The 26767-nt window shown below is 38.1% G+C and overlaps 2 protein-coding genes across 3 annotated transcripts; one reads left to right on the plus strand and one right to left on the minus strand.

Moving 5' to 3' along the window:
* The first annotated feature begins 1487 nt into the window (after positions 1-1487).
* si:dkey-240h12.4 (death-associated protein kinase 2) lies at positions 1488-19967 on the plus strand. Of its 2 annotated transcripts, XM_057828065.1 has the most exons (13): positions 1488-1735; positions 6861-7018; positions 7153-7374; positions 8456-8594; positions 8660-8789; positions 11025-11073; positions 11188-11214; positions 11286-11438; positions 11638-11683; positions 11754-11843; positions 15639-15719; positions 15899-15940; positions 16074-19967. In XM_057828065.1, the coding sequence occupies exons 2-12, from the start codon at positions 6957-6959 to the stop codon at positions 15899-15901; spliced, it is 1002 nt and encodes a 333-aa protein (XP_057684048.1). In that variant the 5' UTR covers positions 1488-1735; positions 6861-6956; the 3' UTR covers positions 15902-15940; positions 16074-19967. The 2 variants fall into 2 exon arrangements, with proteins under 2 accessions (XP_057684048.1, XP_057684047.1); XM_057828064.1 differs by lacking the exon at positions 15899-15940 and having other exon boundaries at positions 1490-1735.
* Positions 16744-26767, minus strand: tpm3 (tropomyosin 3). The gene is made up of 10 exons (XM_057828066.1): positions 26605-26767; positions 26403-26528; positions 22642-22775; positions 22449-22566; positions 22287-22357; positions 22109-22184; positions 21959-22021; positions 21820-21889; positions 16996-17074; positions 16744-16916 (listed from the first exon to the last, which is right to left on the minus strand). Exons 1-10 carry the CDS (start codon positions 26716-26718, stop codon positions 16913-16915), a joined length of 855 nt encoding a protein of 284 aa, XP_057684049.1. The 5' UTR covers positions 26719-26767; the 3' UTR covers positions 16744-16912.

Consider the following 26767-nt stretch of genomic DNA (forward strand, 5'->3'; position numbering starts at 1 on the left):
CTAAATGTCCAATCCATTTTTGAAAGATCGCTGTCAGCCCTAACATTCAAAAATGGATTGGACATAGTCAGTGGCAGTCAAACATGATCAATGTTCTTCATCACACTTGAAGTGGATTTGATGTCTATCTCGGTCAATGACAGTGAATGAATTACTAAACTTTCTCAACTTGATTTAGCATAGACCAGGGGTGTCCAAACTTTTTGCAAAGGGGGCCAGATTTGGTGTCGTAAAAATGTGGGGGGCCGACCTTGGCTGACGTTTTTTACGTAGAACAATTAGGGCTGTCAAAATTATCGTGTTAACGGGCGTTAATTAATTTTTTAAAAATTAATCACGTTAAAATATTTGACGCATTTAACGAACATGCCCCGCTCAAACAGATTGAAATGACAGCAAAGTGTCATTTCCACTTGTTACTTGTGTTTTTTGGTGTTTTTCCGCCCTCTGCTGGCGCTTGGGTGCAACTGATTTTATGGGTTTCAGGCTTCAGCACAATAATTATTATTGACATCAACAATGGCGAGCTACTAGATTATTTTTTGATTGAAAATTTTACAAACTTTATTAAAACGAAAACATTAAGAGGGGTTTTCATATAAAATTTCTATAACTTGTACTAACATTTATCTTTTAAGAACTACAAGTCTTTCTATCCATGGATCGCTTTAAGAGAATGTTAATAATGTTCATGCCATCTTGTTGATTTATTGTTATATCTTGTGTCTTATCTTTCCATTCCAACAATAATTTACAGAAAAATATGGCATATTTTGTAGAATGTTTGAATTGCGATTAATTACGATTAATTAATTTTTAAGCTGTGATTAACTCGATTAAAAATTGTAATCGTTTGACAGCCCTAAGAACAATATTATACAAGCAAATTTTAGCAAGCCATTCTGTGCGTCACATTTGCTTTATTATTATTTTTAATTAATAATTTCAACAATCTCACAACTAGCCTTTGTGGCGTTCTCTTTCGTCTCTCGGGCTCTTGCGAAATACTACTGTGAAATAAACTAGCTTCAAGTTGCTTCAATTTCTCACAATGTATCTTGAGTGCTGCTGCCTTTTAGTGGGTAAATGAGGAGCAGCCTTTAGTGTGTAAGCTACTTCATATGCTGGTAGCAGTACTGCTGACCAATTTATTAAGTCTGTGTGCGGGCCAGACGTTATTGATTTTAGGACAGAGGCTGGGGGCCGGATGAAATTTGACCACGGGCCGCATTTGGCCCCCGGGCCGGACTTTGGACATGGTCTGGCATAGACCTACTGGTAAATCACAAGCGAAAGATTATTAAAAAAAATTTTTTTTTTTTTTAAATTTTTTAAAATTTGGTTTCAAGCGGTTAGTATTGTCCCCATCAGACTTTTTTTTTTTTTTTTTACACCCCCCCGAGGACTTCCGGTTTTATTGTGAATGCGCATCAACCCGTTCGTTTTTGCACTCTTGACCAAAAATGACGCGGTCCTTGGGACATTTATGGGGTGATATGCGAATAAAACAACTGCTGTGGTTCGATGACAACATTCCTTTTCTTAGTGGGTGGTGCCATGAACGCCCACTTGTCGGTAGAAACCGAAAACTCCCCGTGATGGTAATTCGGACATGACATCAGCGACGTGCGAGTCGTTTCCGCATTCTCATACGTCGTCCTCCCCGCCGTCGTGAGATTGCCACATAGCGAGCATTCATACGGGAGCAAGCCGAGAGTAACACACCTCACGCCGGGTGAGTAAGCTTCCTTTCCTCGCATTCCACCACCCGGTCCTTCAAACTGTTTGCCTAAATGTATTTATTTTGTAATCTTGTGCTACAGTTTGTTTAACCTTCATTTCCTCGACATGCCACAACAGGTTGACAGGTACAGGATGGACATGTTCAGACATCAGGCAAAATATTCGAATTATTTCACTTTTACATGTTTGTTTTCGGTTTAAAATAAGAAAGACTGTAAATGTTATATAGCCCACATGTCACAATGGATGCCTGTCAATCAGTCAGTTCAGCAATACATATTTTCTTAATATTTTTGTGTCAGTCGATGCCATTAGAGCAAATGGGGTGCTTTTAAATAAGGTTTGTGTTTCATGAAAAGTATATGAGTATGATCATTTTAAAATCACATGTGGCCCAAGCATGCTTTTTTCCACAGCAAATCCTCAGAAACTACTTGCTGTGTAGTTTTTTTAATTATTATTATCATTTTTAATATTGAACACTACTCACTATGTAGTCTATTACAGAAGCATATTGCTATGACGTTGACGTCCCCCAAATATTTAGTGTCACATTTACAATAATAATTTTTACATTTAATTGTATTCCCAGATAGCAGACCGACATTGAATAAATGTTGTTTCCATCAAAATCATCAGTATGGTTGACATCTAAATTTTCGATGTCAAGTGACGTTGAAACAACAAATGGTTGGGTTAACATTGTTTTGTAGTTGATGAACTAATGTTGATGAATAGTTGATTTATGATTGACCGGGAAATATGATTGAAAAATCATTGAATTATGGATGAGCAGGCGTTTTGGTCGAAAACATAACATTGATTCAGGATTGTTCCAATATTATTAATAATCGAAATGACGTTTAGGTTTTGTAAGGATTTCAACGTTGAAACAACATTAATTGAGGGTGCAAAAGTGATGTTGATTCAACGATTTAAGATCGACAGCGGAATTTTGATCCAACATCTTTTCAACGTCTGTCTGCTATCTGGGATTACTTTCACATATCGATGTGACTAGTTGCATGTTGTAACGTGATAAATTATGATGTTAAAACATGAGTTTGTTAGTCAGAGTTATCCCAATTAGAATGTGTTTTAATGTGATTGCATAAGATTAAAACTTATCTGTCTCATTCTAACAAGACACAAACTTTTTAATGGATGTATTATTCATTGGGAATCTTCCAACTTCACCTGAAATCTGGGCTGCATCTATCAATTATTTTAGTAGTCGATTAATCTATCAACTAGTTCGTTCGAATAATCGAGTAATCAGATTAGGAACATTTAATGTGTTGCAGAATACATTTAAGGAGGTGTAAAACAAAGGCTTGCTAAGATTGTACTTTCAAAGTGCATTAAAGAAGACTACAAAATAAAATTCTATGAGTTTTTTTTAAAACTATGCAGAATTGCACTTTGATTTTTATGAAAATACCTGAGTTTATCTTCAAAGGGCATACAAAAAAATTAATAAATGAGGACCTAAGTGAAACAAAAGAACAATTGGTTAACTTGCATAGCAAAAGTCCGCTAGCTTAAATGCTATATAATGCTAGTGTTGTTTTACAACGCTCTTAAAAAATCCTTCAAACACATATTCCCACAAAAAATGGCTAAATATACCTTTAAACTGAATTACAAATGCATTAAAAAAAAACATATTGGCTCAAACAAAAACTTACCTAATGTTGGTCTTAACAGGGAGCAACTGGATTCAGCAGTGCTAAATGAGTTATGTCATATTCACTGTTACCACTTGAAGGCAGTGAATGGAACCAAATCAATAAAACTAACTGCAAACACTTTCAAAACAAACCGTTACAATGCCACTCTAATTAAACGAATACTCGAGGAAGCAAAATTTGTTTCGAAGCTTTTTTTCTAATCGAATTACAGTGGTACCTCTACATACGAAGTTAATTTGTTCCAGGACCTTGTTTGTAAGTCGAAATGGTCGTATCCCGAGCAGGACTTTCCCATAAGAATAGATTATAATTCCATTAAATTGTTCCACAGCCCAAAAACTTACATTCATTCATTCATTTTCCATGCCGCTTACACTAAATCCTTAATAAATACTGCTGGTACTATTACAAATGACAATTACACATAGCAAAACAAATAAATTATAAATAGAAATCTGAATAATACAATATTAATTGCTGTAATAATGTAACAACTCGGGTTCTAATTTGGCGGACGTTTTTTGCTGTACCTGAACGCAACGCGTAGCTGACCAGACAGAGAGAGGGAGAGGTGAGGTTAAGAGTTTACTTTCATGGTTTCTTGCGAACACAGTCAACTACGGCGTACAGTAGGCGTTTTGTGTTGGATAAGTTCTGAAATAAATGATAAAAACCTGACGAAGCTGGCGATTTCTTTGGCGATGTTACCACAATAATTATTGTCACCTTAACTTATAAAGACTGGCGAATGGTGGTCGTCGGAGGACCGTGGAGATGTATTGTTGAGCCAATTCACGGATGCGCACCCCATGCTCATATTTTTCTATAATTTGCATAATCATTTCAAAGGTAAGCTTTTTCCTTGTTTCACCACCTGTACCAACCTTTTTGAAACCTATGTTGATTTCTCAAGAAAATTCGCCGTGCGTTCGTCTGCGTTGCTGTCATGTCGTCGTATTTCGAGCATGTCGTCGGATGTAGAAACAAATGCCGAGTCAAATTTTAAGGGGGATGTCGAAAGATCGTATGTCGAAGCGATCGTATGTCGAGGTACCACTGTACTCGAGTTAATCGATTAATCGTTGCAGCACTACCTGAAATAGCTAGTTTGAATTAAAAGCAATGAAATACGTCTTTGACACTTTTTTGTTTGCCCCAGGCATGCCACCCCCAATTCCTTATAGATTATTAAAACTTGTGCGAGGGTAAATTTTTTCCAGCTGAGTACTCCGTACCCGATTTTTCATTCAAAATCTTCGGAATAATCGTTTGATGGCAGCCTGTGTCCACATTAGATGACTTGAATAGGCAAAAAAAAAAAAAAGTTCGCCAATCAAATCAGCAAAATTAGAGTCAACACTGTGCTAATGATTTAGAAGGACAGTGAAAATGACAGCCTGCTCATTATAGTTTGACAAGTTCACAGCAGGAGTGCCAAATGCCAACGCAGGCGGCCACCCGAGATGGTCAAACTGTACAGTGTAAGTCTGCTCAGCGTGAAAACAGGAGTTCAAAACATTCTGATTTACATCCTTCCATTCAGATAATAGTCCTGGAAAACAATTGATTCATTTAATGAAAGATGAATAAAAACAAACTCATCTCAGTCATTACTTAATCAGTGATTCTGCTGGAGAGTCGACAAAGAAAATTATTGGCATTATTCAGATACATATTCCTTATTTATGTATTTTTTTTACTTTTATTATTAGTAGTAGTAAAAGTGGTATTAATAGTTGTAGTCTGAATCAGTGGCTTCAAGTGACGATAAATGAACACCCTATTCCGCACTATCGACCAAATTCCAAAGAATTGATTAATTGGTTATTGTAATCCAAGTATTTTAATCAGATTGACATCGTCGCATGGCATAGCTTTGGAAATTTTCCACTTTCCTGCAACGTGTTGTCCCGTAACTGATGGCACAAAAGAGTTGATGCCATAAAACAAACGCAATAAAGTAACATGTCAGAGGAAATGAACGCCCGGCATGCATACAAACTAAGACGGCGTGTATGTGTGCGTGTGTAATCTCAGGAGATCGGCCACTCCTTGACTTACTGGATTTGAACAGGAGAACATGCCAGACAGAAGAGAAAAAAAAACATGATTAAAAAAAATTGAAAGTTAATGCTTTTAAAAGAGCCTCATGGGTAGCACAATATTAAAAGTGAAGGTGAAAAGAGAGTCACGGTCTTTGAAAGAAACTGTATTATTCCTGGTACTGTCTTTCCTAGTTAAAAGAATATCCCTTCGTTTTTTTCCCCCTGTGCAAACACATACTGGCCTTGAACGGTTTAGATTTAACTGTACAGTAGATGCATGCCGCAAGCAGGGAAGTCTAACTTACAAAGAAAGTGGAAGTTGAACACAACTGATGTGCTCATACTTAAAGGCAGGCTTTCCGGTGACAACCATGTCTAGGAACAGGGACAATCAAGGTTGCGTATCACCTTTCTGCATCAATGGGATCTTTTTTTTTAGATTTAAGACCACAATGATGGAAAGAATAACCTAACTCTAAGTTGCAAAAAACTCTTTCCACACAGACAAATGTTACTACAGCTCGCACTCACCTCCACGTAGAAAAAAGTTGATGCAATATACATAAAAGACACTATTCTAGTGAAAAGTTTTGGTCTAGTGGAAAATTTTGGTAACGACTAAGCATGTGCCGGTCACCAGTTTCAAGTTTTACCGTGGTATGAAAACGTAACGGTTTCAAAACCACTAAAATTTTCCGTCATACCCTAGTACGGTATTAGCTATTTTTTTTATGTCCCAAAAATGCAGCGAGCATTCCGTGGCTTGGAACGGCAGCGCTCACCTCTCCCCCTACGTTTGATAATGTATCCTATGTCTGTCAGTGACACTACACCTGAGCTTTTCCCCACCAAAAAGAACAAAGTCGCTAGCTTAGGAGTATTTCGGAGGACAGCAGGACCTCCGACATGATTTCAAATTTACATGACCATCATCTGTCACTTTACAGAAAATTTAAGTAAACGCGGTCGTGAATGTTTTCTACCAGCTATGAGAGTTCACTCCAGCGTGTTTAGTCTATCTAGCGATGGTAAAACAAATACTATGACGTAAGCTTGATAACGTGGCTAGTTAGCATGCCAAATCAACTAACTAGTTTCCTCTCTACCATTAGCTTACTGTTTTTTAAAGTATTCCACTATCAAAATAACATTTTCATAATACAGCCTGTGGTGTTTTTTCTTTTTGGTTACTTTCTGTGTTGAGAGAGTGTGTGTGTGTGTGTGTATAATGTGTAAATAATGACACGAGTCATACACACGTGCACTGCCTCTTACGCTTGCTCTCCGTTAATATTCAACTAAGATAACATATTAAGATACAAAATATTGCGACATATCACCATATTGATATATTGTCACACCCCTACTTGTCGTTGTTCAGGTGCAGATGCAGTGGATGATCATGTGCCTCCTGTGGTTGAATTTAATTTAACCACCCACGGAAAACAAAGAAAAAAACTGAGTGAAGTTGCTCGGCATGGCCGTATTCAAGCCCGAGAATGTGGAGGACTTCTACGAGATCGGAGAAATACTTGGAAGGTAGGATGTGTACACTAATTTCATTTTTAAAATGACGTAAATGCCAAACAAAAGGGGCCCTAAAATATAGCCCTGTGGGGTTCCACTTCTACCTTAAGCTCAACTTTTTTTGGAACTTCTCCCCTCATACGCAGCGGCCATTTCGGTGAAGTCCGTCGGGTCCGAGAGTTGGCAACAGGGACTTACTGGGCGGGCAAATTCGTGAAGCTGCGCAAGAACTCATGCAGTATGCTAGGCCTGGAGCGGAGCCGTGTGGAGCAGGAAGTTGAGGTGATCCAGGCCCTACAGCACCCCAACATCGTTGCCCTCAAGGATGTTTTTGAATGTCGCTCAGAAGTGGTGCTCATCCTGGAGATGTAAGTTATCCATATTTTTACGATAGTAATTCAGAACACAATTTGGAATTGTTAGTTTGCTTTTGAGATGTCCTGTTTTGTTAACGGCACTTTACTGCACTTTGCTCATCATCACAGAAGTGGAACTGAAAGTGTTTCTGTTCTCTCATGATTTAGCTACTTATAGCTTATACTGCTTATTTTGTTAAATGACTTTATAGTTTGAATGCCAAACTGGGATAATGACAATTTTTGCATGTTTTGGGTTCAAACCATCATGTCATTAACTCAATTCTCAGTAGCTCAATTTGTGAATGATCACTCACAGCCCTCCAAGTCAAATTGGATGTCTAGTGCTGTCAATGGCTTTGAAAGATGATCACAGTAGGGCTGCAGCTATTGAATATTTTAGTAGTCGATTAATCGATGGACTAGTTAGTTCGAATAATCGAGTAATCGGATAAGGAACATGAAAAATGAAAATAACTGAGCTGAGCCTCAAACGCGATTAAAAAATTTTTTAAAATGAAGATCTATGTACAACAAAAGAACAATTGGCTAACGTACATAGAAAAAGTCTGCTAGCTTAAATGCTATAAAATGCTTAAGTTTTTTTTTTTTTTATAATGCTCTTAACAAAAGGTTCAGACACATATTCCCACAAAAAATGGCTCAATATACCTATAAACTAAATTATGAATGCATTAAAAAACATTAGCTCAAACAAAAACTTAGCTTACGTTGGTCTTAACAGAGAGCAGTTGGATTCAGGCATATGAAAAGAGGCAGACCAGAGGGCAGTGTATCCACCCTAATCAATAAAACTAAACCATTTCAACGCCACCTTAATTAAACGAATAGTCGAAGCAACAAAATTGAATTCGAATATTTTTTTCTAATCGAATACTCAAATTAATAGATTAATCGTTGCAGCACTAGATCACAGCCAGTCGTCTTTGATTAAATGAATTGGGCGTCTGCCATTGTCATTGGGAGCCAATGAGTTGATAAATATTGAATTTGGAAACATTAGAACACAAATACAGTATTTGTACTGATACAAGGGTGTTAGGTTTTCTTACTCACCTATTGGGAATTCCAGCGTGAGCGGTGGTGAACTGTTTGACTTCATTGCTGAGAAGGAGATGCTGTCAGAGGACGAGGCTATCGAGTTTATGAAGCAAATTCTGGACGGTCTGGGCTTCATGCACAGCAAGAACATTGGTCACTTTGACCTCAAGGTAGCATGTTTGGATGAATAGCTACGTGCATAACCCTATGTTGACCTCGTTATGTTTAAATTCAGCCAGAAAACATTATGCTGTCGGACAAAGAATCGCCACATCCAAGTATCAAACTCATTGATTTTGGCCTTGCCCATCATTTTATACCCGGGGAGGAGTACAAGAGCACAAGTGGAACTCCGCAGTACATCGGTGAGCTGCACTCTATTGCATTACAGTGTCATGAAAAAGTATCTAAACCCTTTGGAATTTCTCACATTTCTGCATAAAATCACCATCAAATGTGATCTGATCTTTGTCAAAATCACACAGATGTAAAAACAGTGTCTGCTTTAACTAAAATCACCCAAAAATTTTTAGGTTTTCATATTTTAATGAGGATAGCATGCAAACAATGAGAAAAGGGGGGAAATAATTAAGTGATCCCGCTGCCTAAGGAGACTTAAAGAGCAATCAAAACCAATTTTTACCAAACATTTTAAGTCAGGTGTGTATGCACTTTTGTATACAATTAGAGTGTAAAAACTGCATTAACATACTGTTTCACTTTTTCTTTTTAAAAAGCTTTTGTGCAAAATGTTTAGTATTTATATAAGAGCTGACTTGTAAAACTACACTGACTCGAGCTTGGCTTTGTTTAATCCATTTTCAATGGTGTCACTCTAATTGGATTACTAGTTTGCTCCACATGATGAACACAACACAAATTCATGTCGTGCTTGCAAGCCTTGGAAAGCACTTGGTTTTGAATTCAATTCATAAAATGAGCTTTGAATTTTATTTCGTAAGATCACATCATGTAAGAAGCACATCTGCCTTACAAGTCTTAAGTCATGAGTTCAAATGCTGGTGTGGCCTTCCTGAAGACACTAAACTATCCATTGGCGTGATTGGCTGTTTGTCTCTCATCGCCCTGTGACTGACTGAAAGCCAGGTCAGGGTTACCGTGGTGTATAATAGACTCCATTACCCTTGCAACCCTTGTGAGGAGAAGCAGAGCAGAGAATGGAGCAAAATCTTTAAAAGGACAGACAACACCATTATTTGTTTATTTAATAAATGTAAAAAACAAAGAGTTTCATTTTTCTGATGTGTAATAACAAAAAAGGTAAATAAAAGGCAGTATTTCCAGGAAGTAACTTTTGTTAGTGGTGGCAACCATTTTAGCTAATACTATTTTAGCCAATCAAATGCAAGTATCCCAGTTTTACCGCTGTTCCTCCTGATGCCATTATTACTTAACATAACGTACTTGTGCACAGTGTTTATGTGCGTTGGTGTAACTGACTGCTAAATGGCTTAGCTTGTACGCGATGTTATTTTTTGTTTATTTAGTTAAGTTATTCTAATGATTAATTGTCTTTCACGTGAAAATCATTCATGCAAGGTTTTGTCTTTCCCTTTAAATCAGTACTTCCCAAAAAGAAAACAGTAGGAGATGAGGAAAGACCAGTCTGTTTACTGTGTCTAAAAATGTTTGCAGCGGGAAGCCAAATCAAAAACGTCACTTAAAGACATTAGACCATGATCACATTGATAAGCCGCTTGATTGTTTTCTGCGAAAACGTGCCGAATATTGCTAACAATCTTACCTCTTTGTCAATGTTGCATCAGGAAACCAGCATGCACTTTTAGCATTGTCAGTGCAAAATAATCCCACAATATAGCAAAGGAGCTGATAAAATAAAATAAAAGCAAAAATAAAAACTGTCCCTCTGTCAAATGACGCTGTAGTTTTGTTCTATTTTTGTTTTTCGGTCAAATTGTTTGGGATATTATCTTCGTAGGTTAATGTTGCTAATCCATTTTAATTTAATATTATTGCTTGATTTTATTAAGTTTATTTTTTAGTATCAAATGGTCAAAAATGTGCTTTGAGTGTATTTTTAGAGTTTGAATTTGCCTTTTTTTTTTTTTTTTTTTTTTCAGCCAAATTGATGGGCTTTAACTCGTTTCTGTTACAGACAAAACATTGTTAATCAAGTTCTACTTTACTCCAAGTTGATTTATATTACTTTTTTTCTTTTAATATAAAAGAGGACAATGTTATGCCGAGGTCTACTTATAATAATAACTTTAGAGACAAATGGTACTATTTGCAATGGCGACAGAGAGTGTGTGGGGGGGTCTTAAAACGTTTATGCCTTCGTGGGGGGAGGGGGGGGGTAACAGAAAATATTTGAGAAGCACAGCTTTAAATGTAAAGGTTAGAAAATCATTTTAAGATAGTGTAATTTAATGTTGTTACCAATAGAGGGAGCTCACTTACACATTTTATGAAGAATCCTTTATGAAGAAATTTCAAATATGGGTACAAAGATGTCCAGGAAGCAAAATTTCCACTCATTTCTTTTTGTTCACAATAATTTTAATGTTACAATGTAAGATAATTGTAATCTGTGAACATATTTTGTCCATCTTGTCCAGCCCCAGAAGTGATCAACTGCGAACCCCTTGGCACGGCAGCAGATATGTGGTGATTATGCCGTGCACTTCCTGTCCTTGCACACTGTGTGTCCTGCACGTTGTGATTTTTCAAGCACTTTTCCCTTAGCTTGATGTGTTGTTCTGTGTTCTGTCTCCCTCTCAGGAGCATCGGTGTGATTACGTACATACTGTAAGTTAAAAGCATTCACATTTGTGTGTGTGGTAACATTTTGACGCTACATCCCTCTGTTGTTTCCTCAGTTTGAGCGGCATGTCGCCATTTCAGGGCATGACGGATGAAGACACGTTGAGGAACGTTCTGGCCTTGGACTACGAATTTGACACACAGTGCTTCAGCACCACTAGCTGCACAGCCAAAGACTTTATCCAGAAACTCTTGGTGAAGAATCCCAGGTGTGTCTTTTCCGTCATTTTTAGGTATTTAACTCTATGGGTTCCATTGACCACATCGTACAATCAATTTGGCCTGGGAAAGCTAGCAGCGATCAAATGATCGCTACGACAACACATTTTTTGTGAATACAACACATATACCTTGGCTGGTAGTGAATGAGTTAATCTTTTTGGTACTAAGCGAACTTGTGTGTTGCAGTGACAGACTGACGGCTGAGGAGTGTCTTCTTCACCCTTGGATCAAGGTTAGTGTCTTCCATGTTGTTGTTTTTTCTCTGTTAAAATGTTTTGCTGACTGAGCAGTTTTTATTGCAGCCATTGACGCGCAAACAGAAGGCCAACAGGACTCGATCGTCCATCAACATGAAGAACTTCAAGAAGTTCAACGCAAGAAGGAAGTGGAAGGTAGGAGGATAGCCCTGAACAACAATTTGAAGAAAACAAAAAAAAAAAGGTAGTTGTTTCAGGTCTGACAGCTGTTTTTAACACACTTTTCCGTGCGGAATCCAAAATTGATCTGTTTTTCTCGACGACATCAAGAATTTCTCCATGCACGTGACTAACCATAAGTGTTGTAAAAACATAATAGTGTTAAATAAACATTGCCTGTTTCGTTCATTTATTGTTAGATGTCAATATTAGAATATTTTTAAATAAAGCAAGCACATATGTTAAGTATTGTGTTTTTCATAGTAAAAGAAGGGGATCCTACAGTTAAAAAACCTGATGTGATATAGAAAATTAAGTTTGGTTTTGAATTCTGCACCCAAAAATGATTAACAAGTTCAAATTAACTACGGCCGCCCGGCTCGCTAAACATATTAGCCCAGCGATATGAAAAGCACAACCAAAAAAAGAGCACACATACCTTCTGCAAGCTAACTCAGAACCTACAGGCAACAATAAGTCCCTATTCAATTAATTTTATTAATCAGGCCTGAGGAAAAAAATAATAACCAGCCTCTGACGATCGATGAGTATACAGGTAGTCCTCGGGTTATGACGTACCCGTCTTATGAGTCTCGGCCGCCATTCTGTCTCTTGTCGTGTTTTGTTTTTTTTTAGTCGCGTAAACAGTACCTACTTCTTGCCATTGCTCCTCCCCCAGCAGCGTCACCGCCATCTTGCAGTTCCTGATGGCGTCAAGTCCCACCCGCTCCGGTTCTCATGTGTCAGCCCTAGAAACGCGCTTTTCGGCTTAGGAGAGTCATGACACCCGCCTCAACCTCCGGTCCTTCCCTGGCTGCCGACAGTGCGGCTTTTTCGGACTTCCCCCTTTCTTGTTTTCTTGCTGCTGCTGCCTCTCCCCTTGCGCAGACTCCTCTTGCGAGTCCTGATCCGTTTTTTTGAGTTCGGACAGCAGGCTCGCGTTGAGACAAAAACATAAAAAAATCTGGCTCCAAGGATTGTTGCGTATACAATCTTAGAATACACTGCTGGCCAAAAGTATTGGCACTCCTACAATTCTGTCAGATAGTGTTCAATTTATCCCAAAAATGATTGAATTACAAATGCTTTGGTAGTAATATTTTCATTTATTTTGCTTGCAACGGAAAAACACAAAAGAGAATGGGAAAAAAAATTAATATCATTATCATTTTACACAACAAAAACGAGCCAGACAAAAGTATTGGCACCCTTTGAAAAATCATGTGATGCTTCTCTAATTGGTGTAATTAACAGCCCCTGTTACTTACCTTTGGTACACAACAGGTGGTGGCAATAACTAAATCACACTTGCAGCCAGTTAAAATGGATTAAAGTTGACTCAACCTCTGTCCTGTGTCCTTGCGTTTACCACATTGACATGGAGAAAAGAAAGACCAAAGAACTGTCTCAGGACTTGAGAAACCAGATTGTGAGGAAGCATGGGCAAGCTCAAGGCGACAAGTCCATCTCCAAAGACTTAAATGTTCCTGTGTCTACCGTGCGCAGTGTAATTAATAAGTGTAAAGCCCATGGCACTGTGGCTAACCTCCCTAGATGTGGACGGAAAAGAAAAATTGACGAGAGATTTCAACGAAAGATTGTGCGGATGGTGGATAAAGAACCTCGACTAACATCCAAACTAGTTCAAGATGTACTGCAGTTTGAGGGTAAAACAGTGTCAACCCGTACTATCCGTCGGTGTCTGAATGAAAAGGTATTGTAGGATACCAGAGACATAAAAAAGCCAGGCCGGAGTTTGCCAAAACTTACCTGAGAAAGCAAAAGCGTTTTGGAAGAATGTTCTCTGGTCAGATGAGACAAAAGTAGAGCTTTTTGGGAAAATGCATCAATATATAGTTTACAGGGGGGAAAAAAAACAAGGCCTTCAAAGAAAAGAAGACGGTCCCCACAGTCAAACATGGCAGAGGTTCCCTGATGTTTTGGGGTTGCTTTGCTGCCTCTGACACTGGACTGCTTGACCTTATGCATGGCATTATGAAGTCTGGAGACTACCAACAAATTTTGCAGCATAATGTAGGGCCCATTATGAGAAAGCTGGGGCTCCCTCAGAGGTCATGGGCAGGACAATGACCCAAAACACAATTCAAAATGCGCTAGAAAAGGGTTTGAGAGAAAGCACTGGAGACTTCTAAAGTGGCCAGCAATGAGTCCAGACCTGAATCCCATAGAAGACCTGTTGAGAGATCTGAAAATGGCAGTTTGGAGAAGGCGCCCTTCAAATCCAAAGAAGAATGGTCTAAAATTCCAGCAGAGCATTGTAAGAAACTTATTGATGGATCCCGGAAGAGGTTGTTCGCTGTTATCTTGTCTAAAGGTTGTGCTACCGAGTATTAGGCTGAGGATGCCAATTCAATTTTGTTTTTGGGGCCCATTTTTGGAGTTTTGTGTAAAATGATAATGATTAAAAAAAATGTTCATTCTCTTTTGTTTTGCAAAGCATTTGTAATTGATTTTCTGGGAAAAAATTGAGAATTATCTGACAGAATTGCAGGGGTACCAATGCTTCTGGCCAGCAGTGTATACACAGCAAATGTCATTTTGATCTATCCACGAATAAGAGAGGAGTGGCATTTTAGTTAGTGTCCTCACCAAGAAAAAGAAGGAAAAAATAAGTTTGAACTTGAGATCTCTCTCCGGATGGTCTGAAAATAGCTGTCAGACCTAAAACAACAAAAATTGTGTTCCCAATGCAGAGGTGGGTAGTAACGTGTGACATGTACTCTGTTACTTTTACTGGAGTACGGTAACTTTTTGAGAAAAATTTACTTCTAAGAGTAGTTTTACTAAGATATACTTTTTACTTTTACTTGAATAGATTTAAGAAGAAATAACACTACTTTTACTCCGCTACTTTGCGCTACACAAGAGTCGTTACATTTAACCTTTTTATTCTACATACTTGATTTTTTTTTTTTTTTTTTTTTTACCAGTGATGCCAAGAGTAGAGACGTGCCTGGTGTATTACCGGGGTAGCTCTACCGCTAATTTACCAATGAGACATCGCAACAATAATCACATGACTCCATTATACCAATCAGACGCAAGCTTGCCGTTCTATCTTCAAGCCAGCCTGTTCAATCATGTGGTGTCTTTAAAGCACCGTAAAAAATTAAGTATTTGATATAGAGCGCTGCCCTCTACATGACTCAAAAGTGCAGATTTTAACCTCTCGCAGTTTTTATTTATCACCGATTGACCTCGGAAAACCAGAGATATGATCCTTTTAATTTCAAAATAGTAATTATGAAGGAACTCGTCACTATTCAAACTAGGATGTATTTTCTCCACCAGAGGGCAGTCATGCTGTTTGGACGAAGAATGCTTTATTTATGTCATTTTTTTTCTCTCGTCGGAATTCAATTTTTTTTTTTTTTTTGTATTTCTTTGACTTAGTGTGGTTATGTAGTGGGTTATTGTACAGTATCATTATGATAAAAGTCCATATAAATAACTTTGTGGTCAGAGAAAAATACCATTGTTTAAAAAAAAAAAAAATCCAACAAAATATAAGCAGTTACAATGTTACTCATTACTTGAGTATTCTTTTCACCAAATACTTTTTTACTTGTACTTGAGTATATTTTTTTGGATGACTACTTATACTTGAGTAATATTATTTTGAATTAACGCTACTCTTACTCGAGTAAAATATTTGGCTACTCTACCCACCTCTACCCCAATGCAATTAGGTTTCAGCAATTTGAGTTTACTTATATTATGTGATATATGAATGTTTCTTGCAATCTACAGATGTCCTACAACATGGTTTGGATCTGCAACCGCCTGGTCCGCTTAAAACTGTTGTGTAAAGGCAGTTCAGATAAACCTGAGGTAAATTGATACTCATTTTAAATATACAATATTTCATTTGAAGCAGGTTTCACAATGAACTTCAACAGGCGTGACACACAAACAGTTTGAAGCAAGCACGCCGTGCATTTTATTTGGAAAAGCGTGCGAGTTGTAGTCTTTTTTTTTTCTCAAAGTGAAAGTCTCTGTTTTCTTGGCAGTGAGAGAGTGAGAACAGGCCATAAGGAATACTTTAAAAACGTGTAAGTGTGTTTTAATAGGTTCGTTGTGTGAGGGGTCCAACTGTTACAAAATAATCATAATTATGGTTTCCCAATGTGTTTTAAATATACAGTATTCCTACATTTAAGTTTTTTTTCTTGTCATAACCTATAGAGACAATGTGAAAGTGATGCGGAGGACACGGAGAGCAAACCAGCATCGCTGCTTCGAAGACGACTCAGTAGCAGTTCTTAAAGTTCGACTGCGAAACTGAGGATGGCTACGTTTTCAGTCTGGTAATACGATGAAATTTTGTGGGTATGTGAAGCCGGTAAGAATTTTTTGCCCTGTACCTATGACAATTTTGTCACAGCTGCATGCTACCAGTACTACAAGTGACATTATAACATTCAACAAGTTAACATCTAATGTTTAGTGGGAAAAAAAACAGAAGGAAAACCTTCCCTTCATTTTATCCATGTTGTTGAAATTCCACTTCAAAAACATTCCTACCTCAGCTCGCCAATTTTTTTTGTAGCATCACAGACATTTGTACGGCCCATATTAGGAATATTGTGTCATGTAAACATAATCACTAATTATACTGCATGTATTTTTTGACTGTTTTATGTCTTTTAAATGTTTTTAGAAAAGTTTTGCTTAATATTCTTTTCAAATGTGATGAAACTTACAACAAAGCATGTTGCAATTTCAAATACAGTACATGTACTTTTACTACATACTATGGCGTCTTTTTAAACTGAACCTAACATTTTCGTCCCTGGGGGAAAAAAAACACATACCCAAAGCGGATCCCACCACTGTTAAAGCATGGCAAGCAAGATCCTCCTCTTGACTTTAATATTGTTACAAAGAAATACAAAGAGAAGTTTTACCCGGACCGAAAAGGCACTGCTGGCTGGGATTTTTGCAAAAAACTGTGTGAAAGTGCGGAAACGGCATGTCGAAGAGGACGCGAGGCTTTTTTGAGGGGTGTGGGGATTCCTGCGTGTTTAGCTAAAAGACACAAAAAAAGACAAACGTGTCAAATTGTCCATCAATGTACAGATTCAAAATGTCATAAGGTTTGTCTTACATGGAGGTCATGTCATTGAGTGCGTGGTCCAATTCCTCGCTGATGGCTTTGTACTTGAGTTTCTGTGCGTACAGCTCGTCTGCAGAAAAGCAACACAATTTACCGTAATTTTCACACTATAAGGCGCACTTGACAATAAGCCACCGCCCACCAAATTTTGCACGAAAACAGCATTTGTCCATAGATAAGTCGCACTGGACTATAAGCCGCTGCTGTCCTCACTGTATTATGGGATATTTGCACCAAAAGATATTAAGCGGTAACACTTTTAATACCAAATGAACCACCATTTATTACTTCAAGAAGCTTCATTTGGCCATCACTCCTCCCTTAAGGAAGACAATAAACCTCTGCTGCTACCTGCTGTCAACACTGTTGTCGTCCAACATGCCTCCTCGCCTGCAATGCAGCACTACAGATGTTATAATAATAAAAATTAGGGCTGTCAAAATTATCGCGTTAACGGGCGGTAATTAATTTTTTAAATTAATCACGTCAAAATATTTGACACAATTAACGCACATGCCCCGCTCTGACAGATTTAAATGACAGTACAGTGAAATGCCCACTTGTTAATTGTGTTTTATGGAGTTTTGCCTCCCTCTGCTGGCGCTTGGGTGCGACTGATTTTATAGGCTTCAGCACCCATGAGCATTGTTTAAGTAATTATTGACATCAACAACCGCGGGCTACTAGTTTATTTTTTGATTGAAAATTTTACGAATTTTATTAAAACAAAAACATTAAGAGGATTTTTAATACAAAATTTCTATAACTTGTACTAACATTTATCTTTTAAGAACTACAAGTCTTTCTATCCATGGATCGCTTTAACAGAATGTTAATAATGTTAATGCCATCTTGTTGATTTATTGTTATAATAAACAAATACAGTCCTTATGTACCGTATGTTAAATGTATATATCCATCTTGTGTCTCATCTTTCCATTCCAACAATAATTTACAGAAAAATATGGCATATTTTATTGATGGTTTGAATTGCGATTAATAGCGATTAATTACGATTAATTAATTTTTAAGCTGTAAATAACTCGATTAAAAATTTTAATCGTTTGACAGCCCTAATAAAAATACATGTTCTGTGCTAATTATTTCTTCAGGTACTGTTCTAGTTGTTTCATTCATTGCTAGTTATGGTATTTGGTTACACTTTATTTGACATTGGTGCCATAAAACTGTCATAAGACCATCTGATTATGACATGACACTGACATGTCTCTTTGACACTCTCACTTTTGAATGGATGTAAAAGATCCAAGCTGGACATAAATGGAGTTAGTGACATAATTTGCCGGATGACACATAATGGCATATGCACTGTCATATGCATTCATTAATGCACAATGTCATAATTATGACGGTCTTATGGCAGTCTTATGGCGCTGCTATTAAATAAAGTGTTAGCCATTAACCCTATGAATCAACAAATAAGCAGCACTGGACGATAAGCCGCAGGATTCAAAATGAGGGAAAAAAAAGCAGCTTATAGTCCGAAAATTACGGTACTCAATTTCAGATGGAGAGGGCTTTAAATCTGTACAAAATGTTTTGTACAAGAAATGTTTAAAGTTGCACTAAAGTGTATAAAAGTAACAATTAACAACTGTAAAATAAAAGAAGTGAAACTACACCTCCTATGATGACTTTTCATTTGTTGAACTTGGACATTAAAAAAAGGAAAGTGCATTTTTATGCATTAAATAACGATATTATAGTATGTCAAATACTTCCAACAAAAAAAGGATAAGTATGTTTGTAAAAGTGTTTCAGTTTGTGCAGCAACGATTTATTGATTAACTCGAGTAATTCGATTAGAAAAAAAAAAGTCAAATCCAATTTTGGTGCTTCGAGGAATCGTTTACGTGGCATGTAATGGTTTGTTTTGAAAGTGTTTGCATTTAGTTTTATTGATTTTCTCTGGCAACAATGAATTAGGCATGAGCCGATTACCGGTGTCAAGGTATACCGTGGTATGAAAACGTCATGATTTCAAAACCACAAAAATTTCCGCCATACCGTCCCGACGGTATTATCCATTTTTATGTCCCAAAATACAGGGAGCAATCCCTCGCTTGCAGCTGCAAGGCTCAACTCTCCCCCAGCAGTTGTGGCTCAGTGTCAGTGAGTCAGCTGTGCTACATGTGGCTGGAGGAGGTGAAACTCTTGAACTTTTTCCCCCATTGAAAAAAACAAAATCGTTGGTATGGGAATACTTTGGCTACCGAAAAGTTACAGACGGCCGAGGCTTAGAGGAGGAGGGCCAACCGACATGTAAAACATGTTTGCGGAAGGTGGCTGCCGAGAAGGCATAATCTCCAATATGATTTCGCATTTATACAAAATTGAAGGTTAGTAAATTCACTGTCATGAACGTTTCCCTCCAGCTACGAGAGTTAACTCCAGCGTGTTTAGTGTGTCTAGCAGAAAACGTGGTGTTTTTTTCTCTCTGGCAACTGTCTGTGTTGAGAAAAGAGAGAGTGTGTGTGTACAATGTAAACGTGATACGTCAAGTTGCTTTAGTTTTCATAGATGGCAATGGTAACGGAGATGGAACATGTGTATTTGCAGCTGCAGGTTATTAATATTGAACAACAAAAGTTGTTAATACAAACGTTGAAGCATAGGTGACATGGAAGACGTTTTGCGAATGTTTGAAAAGAGCGGTGTTGTTGTGCCGAACCGGAAACAACGTTCTGAGTGGACCAATCACAGTCATTTGACGTTCACGTCACGACACATTGATGTGACTTGGAGTCAGGATTTTGTGGAGGCGCACGTCAGCCTACGGCGTAAAGTTGTAAATTGGGTCTGTGTTAATGGAGTAGGTCCGCCGTCACGGCAACGCAGAAGCATAAATTAGCCTTTAAGGCCAACATGAAGTTGTAAATTTTTGTTTTTAGCTTATATGTTTATGCATTCGTAATTTAGTTTAGAAGTATATTTAGATTTTTTATGGGAATATGTGTTTGAACGATTTGTAGAGCTTTGTTAAAAAAAAAAAAAAAAAAAAAAAAAAGCATTTCATAGCCTTTAAGCTAGCGGACTTTTGCAATGCAAGTTAGCCAGTTGTTCTTTTGTTATACTTAGAGCCTCATTTATTTATGTATTTCTTCTATTTGGTGCTAAGCTCAGGTATATTATTATTATTATTATTTTTATGAAAGTGCAATTCTGCATAGTTTGTAGAACCACTCAAGAATTATTTTGTTCATCCATCCATCCATCCATCCATCCATCCATCCATCCATCCATCCATCCATCCATCCATCCATCCATCCATTATCGAAACAAATATGAAAGTCTGATGTATACAAAAGTAAAATGATGAAAAAAATAAATAATTCAATATCTATATATCATAATTTAAATATATAAACAGCCTAAAATTAAATTAAATATTTTATAGGCATAATTAATATCACACAATTGATAGTTTTATAAAATAGTTAAATTAAGAAATCAAATGACAGTAGATAAAAGGCTTATTTGAACAAGAATTGGAAAAATAGTCACGTACAGAATATGAATACAAACAGTGTTGTTTTACCATACAAATAAATACGGGTATTTAACATAAAGTATCATGTTTTTTTTTTCTTTTACATTTTATATATCTGACACTACATTCAGAAAATAATAACTGAAATGATATGAATAACAATATATATAAACTATATACTGTATACTATATATATCTATATATATACTGTATAAATATATACATAGACTCCACCATTAGTTGACGAGACAGCTCCCACAGACATTGCGCAATGCCTGCCCGTAGGAGGCCGACCCAGGCAGTACGTTGAGTTGACTTTCACTGCGATAAACTCAAACATGCTGCGTTCTAAAGCCGGATTTAGGTGGTAACAGGACAAAGGTCTTACTTCACACAAGCAGACAGGAGTGTCTCAAGAGTCATTTGGTCGAGGATTCAAGGTAATTATTATATTAAATAGAAGCATGCATGCAGTTTGAAACGTGAAAAAAATCAATGGCTTGAAATATTTACGTAAAATGAACAATAACTGCCCGTTTTTTGCTTTTAACCAAGAATGTAGACTTTTTTACATTCGTATCTATAGAAATTCTGCAATTTAAGCATTTATTTATAGGAATTTTCAACTTAAAAAGCTCTTTGTTTTGTGACGGCTGCCACGTTGGATTTTGAACCGCTACACAATAACGGAATTCAACCTTAACAAGTTGTGAATGTACAGTATATAGAAAAATGCAAATTTTGGTTTTGTTGAGTAAAATTAAGATGATTCTGCTTGCTTTCTTCAAATATTAAGTTTGTGATGTTAAAATACGGTGATTTTCTCAGCTGTTGAAAACTTGCATGAAATTTTTAAAAAATTAAGTTGCTATTTTGAACAAAAACTCTTATATGTTATGTTAAATATTGCTATTGATCCTGCAAATATAGTTGATCATCTCTGCATTTGGTAATTTTTGTGCATCTAGCATAAATTTTGAGGATTTTATAGCCATTTTAAGTTTTGTTATACTTATATTAAAAAAAAAAAATCAGGATTTTGAGCGAATGACTTTAATTTTTTTTAATGTCGCTGCTCATGGAGACTCATATATGCCTAAGGTAGGTGCCTGTTTTGGTTTTAGGTTGCTAGCGGCTTTGGTTTTGAAAATACTTTAATTTTTTAAAACAGGCCCCGAAGGATTGGACCCGAGCCCTGTGTCCCGTCAACTGATAGTGAAGTCTGTGATATATATTTTTTAAAACATCTAAAACATTAGTACACTGTTTTGCATTTTCTTTTTTTTTTTTTTTTTTTAACATACCTTCCAGATCATCAATGGTCTTCTCCAGCTTAGCCACAGACCTCTCAGCAAACTCAGCTCTGGTCTCAGCCTAAGCAACACAACATTTTTCATATTGACCCTTCCTTCTAGTGTAAATAAATAGAAGACCTTCTCCTACCTCTTTGAGCTTGTCTGTCAGAATCTTGATCTCCTCTTCGTATTTGTCCTCCTTCTGGGAGTACTGCATGAACAAAATTGCTCCTGTAAGCATGTGTGAAAACCTGCTACCTAACATTTGAATTTGTTAACATGAGCTGCGCTGCTTTACCTTCTCCGCCTGAGCCTCCAGGGACTTCAGGTTGTTGGTAACGTTTTTCAGTTCCTCCTCCAGTTCAGCGCATTTTCTGTCGTGTGTGTTTCAGTTCACACAAAACAAAGACAACAAACATGTACTGTAAAATGCAAGACGTAGACTATTAACCAATAGTTTGAGAGGAGACACTCACGCTTCTGCTAGCTCCGCCCTCTCCTCCGTACGTTCCAACTCGCCTTCCACAATCACCAGCTTGCGAGCAACCTGTGTCATCACAATGCTCACACCGTTAACACCTTATGGGAAGTTATTGACATCTAACAGGGAGTCGATAATTTCACAAAGAGCTGCTCACCTCCTCGTACTTGCGGTCCGAGTCTTCTGCGATGTGCTTGGCCTCCTTAAGTTGGATCTCCTGGAGTTCCATCTTCTCCTCGTCCTTCAGGGCCCGGTTCTCGATCACCTTCATGCCTCTGCGCCATTAAAGCATGATGTTAAATTCTCTGTGAGATGAATACGTTCCGATAGATTCGAGAGGAGACGATGACCTCTCGCTCTCGTCGGCAGCCTTCTCTGCCTCCTCCAGCTTCTGGAGAGCGGTGGCCAGCCTCTCCTGGGCTCGGTCCAACTCTTCTTCCACGAGCTGGATGCGCCTGTTCAGGGAGGCCACCTCCGCCTCAGCCTGCGCGCATACATTGTACAGGCTAAAATACATGATTTTAAATAGTGCTGCAACGATTAACTCAAGTAATTCGATTAGAAAAAAGATTGAAAGATTAAATTTTTCTGCTTCACCTATTCGTTTAATTAAAGTGGCGTTGTAATGGTTTGTTTCGAAAGTGTTTGCATTTAGTTTTATTGATTTGGGTGGAAACACTGCCCTCAAGTGGCAACAGTGAATATAAGTCATTTCACATGGCTGAATCCAGCTGATCCCTGTTAATACCAACATAAGCTAAGTTTTTGTATGCGCTAATGTTTTTACAGTGCAGTTGTAATTTAGTTTATAGGTACTGTACATTAAGCCATTTTTTGTGGGAATAGGGTTTAAACCATTTAAGAGCATTGTAAAAAAAAAAAGTTAGCACTTTATAGCATTGAGGCTAACAGACTTTTGCTACGTAAGTTAGCCAATTGTTCTTTTGTTGAACTAAGATCCTCATTTATTTGATTTTTTATACCGTTTGAGGCTCAGCTCAGGTATTTAAAATTTTTTGTGTTCCTTATCCGATGACTCAATTATTCGAACTAACTAGTTCATCGATTAATCGACTACTAAAATAAAATATACCTGCAGCCGTAATTCCAAAGAGGCAGTGCCCAGGTTACGATGTACCTGATTTTCGTGATCCCGACTTTACGACACTGGTGACTGTTCTGCCTTTTAGCGAAATGTGTACTTGATAATTATGTTGACTTTTGTTTGTTTATGCATGCTTTTATTTTGGTGCAGAAAGTGTAGAGCAGGTAGTACGCGCGAGTTAGAGCGCATTTACACATGAAGAAGAACGTATTTGCGCACACGAAGAAGTCACGCAGCCAAGAGAGAGCGCGAGAGAGGAAAGATTACAGTTTAGCTCGCTGTCTAGTTAGGACTTAGCTCCAACGTTATGGCGAGTACAGTACAATGACATATTATACAGTGGTACCTCTACTTACTAAATTAATTGGTTATGAAAGTAGGTTCGTAACCTGAAAATTCTGTAAGTAGAGACGTGTTTTCCATGTAAATGCCCTAATCCGTGTCAACTCCCCTAAAATTCAGACATAAATCTTTTATAATGCATCAAAACATGTAACAAATACATGTTCATTCATTCATTCATTCATTTTCCATGCCTTGCAATCACGTTATTGCACAATAAACATAAAATCACAGTTGTGAGGGGCGAATTCAGAGGACGCTGGGAAACACACATACCCATACAGTAAAGGTCCCTCTTAGCCAATTGGATATCAGGAATGCTAGGCAATAGCCAATGGCAAAGCAGCTATAAGTATGTTACGTTCAGTAAATTCCGGGAGCTGCGAGTACCAACTGTACTGTATTTTTGCCTTTCGTATCCTAATATTTCTAACAAGAGGATATATTTTCCCGTTAAAGCATGTCATAACCTGAAAATTCTATATGAAGAAACGTTCGTAAGAAGAGGTGTCACTGTACATGTTTTTAGATAGTTATTTTGATATTTAGGGGGTAGTCAAGGGTACTAAAATGGTTAATTCCAATTTACGGGGCAATTTGTGTTACATTGGCAGCATAAGAACGGAACTCGTTCGTAACCCGGGGTCTACCTGTATTATACATAGTTCTACTTTTTTTATTTCACATATATAATAATTTAAAATACAGAATTGGTACAAAATATGCTTTCAATGGCAGGCAGTAACTTAAAAATGACAAAAATAGAGTTAGCACACTCATGCACTTAGTAGCTCAATTTCTGAGTGGTTAATGCCAGCCCTCCCAATCAAAATAAAATTGGACATATATATATATTTCTGTCAATACCTGCTAATAACTTAAAAATGACAAAAATGGAGTTAGCCCCACTCATGCTCTTAGTAGCGCATTTTGTGAATGATCGCTGCCAGCCCTCTTGAAGCAACACTAGGTAACTTTTCAACATTTATAAAATATTTTCATAAAATTTGTGATGAAATGTCGACTGACAACTAGTTGAATGACACGTCTTTTATATCTTGACGGGTCTGGATCGCTTTCACCGGCACTAATTAACTTGTTAACAGGAACCCTGCCGCACACAAAAAGCTACAAATGTGCTGACTGCTTTACAGTATACGTCACTTTCCTCTTCCCCCATTCATTATAAAGACGGAAGTCGATGCAAACGCTTTCGCGCGAATTCTGCAAAGATGGCAGAGCAACAAAAAAGACAAAAAGTTTTGTCCGAGGAGATAAAAAAAGGAAAAGGGAGGCGACCAGGATAAAAGGACACTCAAGAACAGCTGGTGTGAACCGCCCCCCCAACTGAACTTGTCAGCGCTAAAGTGGGGGAATACGGTAAAAAATCAAACCTGTCTTATTTTCAACATCGTCATTTGCTATTGTTTAGCCACAACTGGATTCTTTACCTCATTTCCTATTCATCCTTTACACAGCCACTGGAAACAAAATGCCATTTAATCCAGTAACCCTAACCTTTTTGCACCACGGACTGGTGTATTGTAGGCCTTTATTTCACAGACTGGCAATGTGTGGCAGAAAATTACAGTAAATGTAAAATCGCCACAAGGTATGATACTCTCAGTACATTCGCTTATGTTGACTTGTTTGCCAGCTTTTAGCCACAAATTATCCAGAATGGACTTGGTTGTAGGCCCGTCTTCTGGTTCAGCAGGTAGCCTTTTCCCCGTAAAAAAGCTGTCCAAAGACGTCGCCGCCCGCAGTACACAGTCAACAGCAGCTAACGTTACTGTTTACATTGACTGGCGCTGGGCTGTTATAGGTGTGCACCCCAGTAATGGCGGCCAACCATTAGAGGGTGACGTACACAAATCTCTACTCAGATTAGTCAATAGAGTAGCCATGCATATTGATGTGTCACGAGGCACAGGCCAGATTACGGTCTTTAACAAATTATTATTTCTCTGCGGCCCGGTAGCAAATAAGCCACCAGGTACCGGTCCTGGGCTCGGTGGTTGGGAATCACTTGAGATCAGGATTTTACAATACTGTGCGCTGGTCCCCATGGGTAACGTCTTCCTTAAGGCAAAATACTACTGCTTTTGTCCACCTGCGTCGCTGATATTGACCAACACTGAAAAGTTACCTAGTGTTGCTTTAATCAAAAGGGATTTGACGTCACTCATCATCAATGGCAGCCAAAGAGTTAATAGGCAAAAATGGAATTAGTCCACTCTTGCTCTCAGTAGTTCAATTAGCGAATGAATGCTTTTAAAGGATTTTGATTGGTTGTGTAGACTTTATTCCATTCACTGTGCTCGACATGAATGAGGCTCAAAATTTGGGATCGGTCACTATCAGGTAGTGCCTAAAAAGGAGCGAGGCCATTGTTAAGCTACGGGTCGAGGTTTAGCGGCTGACATCATGGCCCAAGCAGGGGCTCTGAATCCCCTCGACAGCTGTGCGCGTGTGTGTGGGTGATGAGGAGGGGGGTGGTCTCCATCCAGAGCATGAGGAGAATGGAATGCACACTGTGCCTTGATGAGGCTTGATTTACAGCGGCAGCTTTTATCAGCTGATATGACCGTATTGGAAATACATGGCTAGGCTTTCATTGGGTGAAAAACAACTAATTGTGCTGGGGGTGTGGATGTCACTCACGTCAGCCGCCTTCTTGTCAGCCACTTCTAACTTCTCCTGAGCATCCTTCAGCGCCTCTGAGTATTTGTCCAGCTCGTCTTCTGTCCCCTTGAGCTTCTTCTGCATTTGCAGGAGCTCGTCCTCATGCTGTCGGAGAAAACATGAAGCGGCCGCATTTGTAGTTTTAACCGCATCAACCTAAGCCCAAATGTTAGCGGCCCACCTGTTTGCTTCTGTCTTCAGCCGCTTTCTTGTCGGCTTCCGCCTGCTCAGCCTGGTCCAAAGCGTTCTCCTTGTCCAGCTTGAGCATCAACATCTTCTTCTTGATGGCCTCCATTTTGAATCGCTGGCTTTTCGACACAGACGAGAAGGAAGGAAGGAAGGGA

This window comes from Corythoichthys intestinalis, chromosome 22, assembly GCF_030265065.1.
Source record: "Corythoichthys intestinalis isolate RoL2023-P3 chromosome 22, ASM3026506v1, whole genome shotgun sequence".
Lineage (NCBI taxonomy): Eukaryota > Metazoa > Chordata > Actinopteri > Syngnathiformes > Syngnathidae > Corythoichthys > Corythoichthys intestinalis.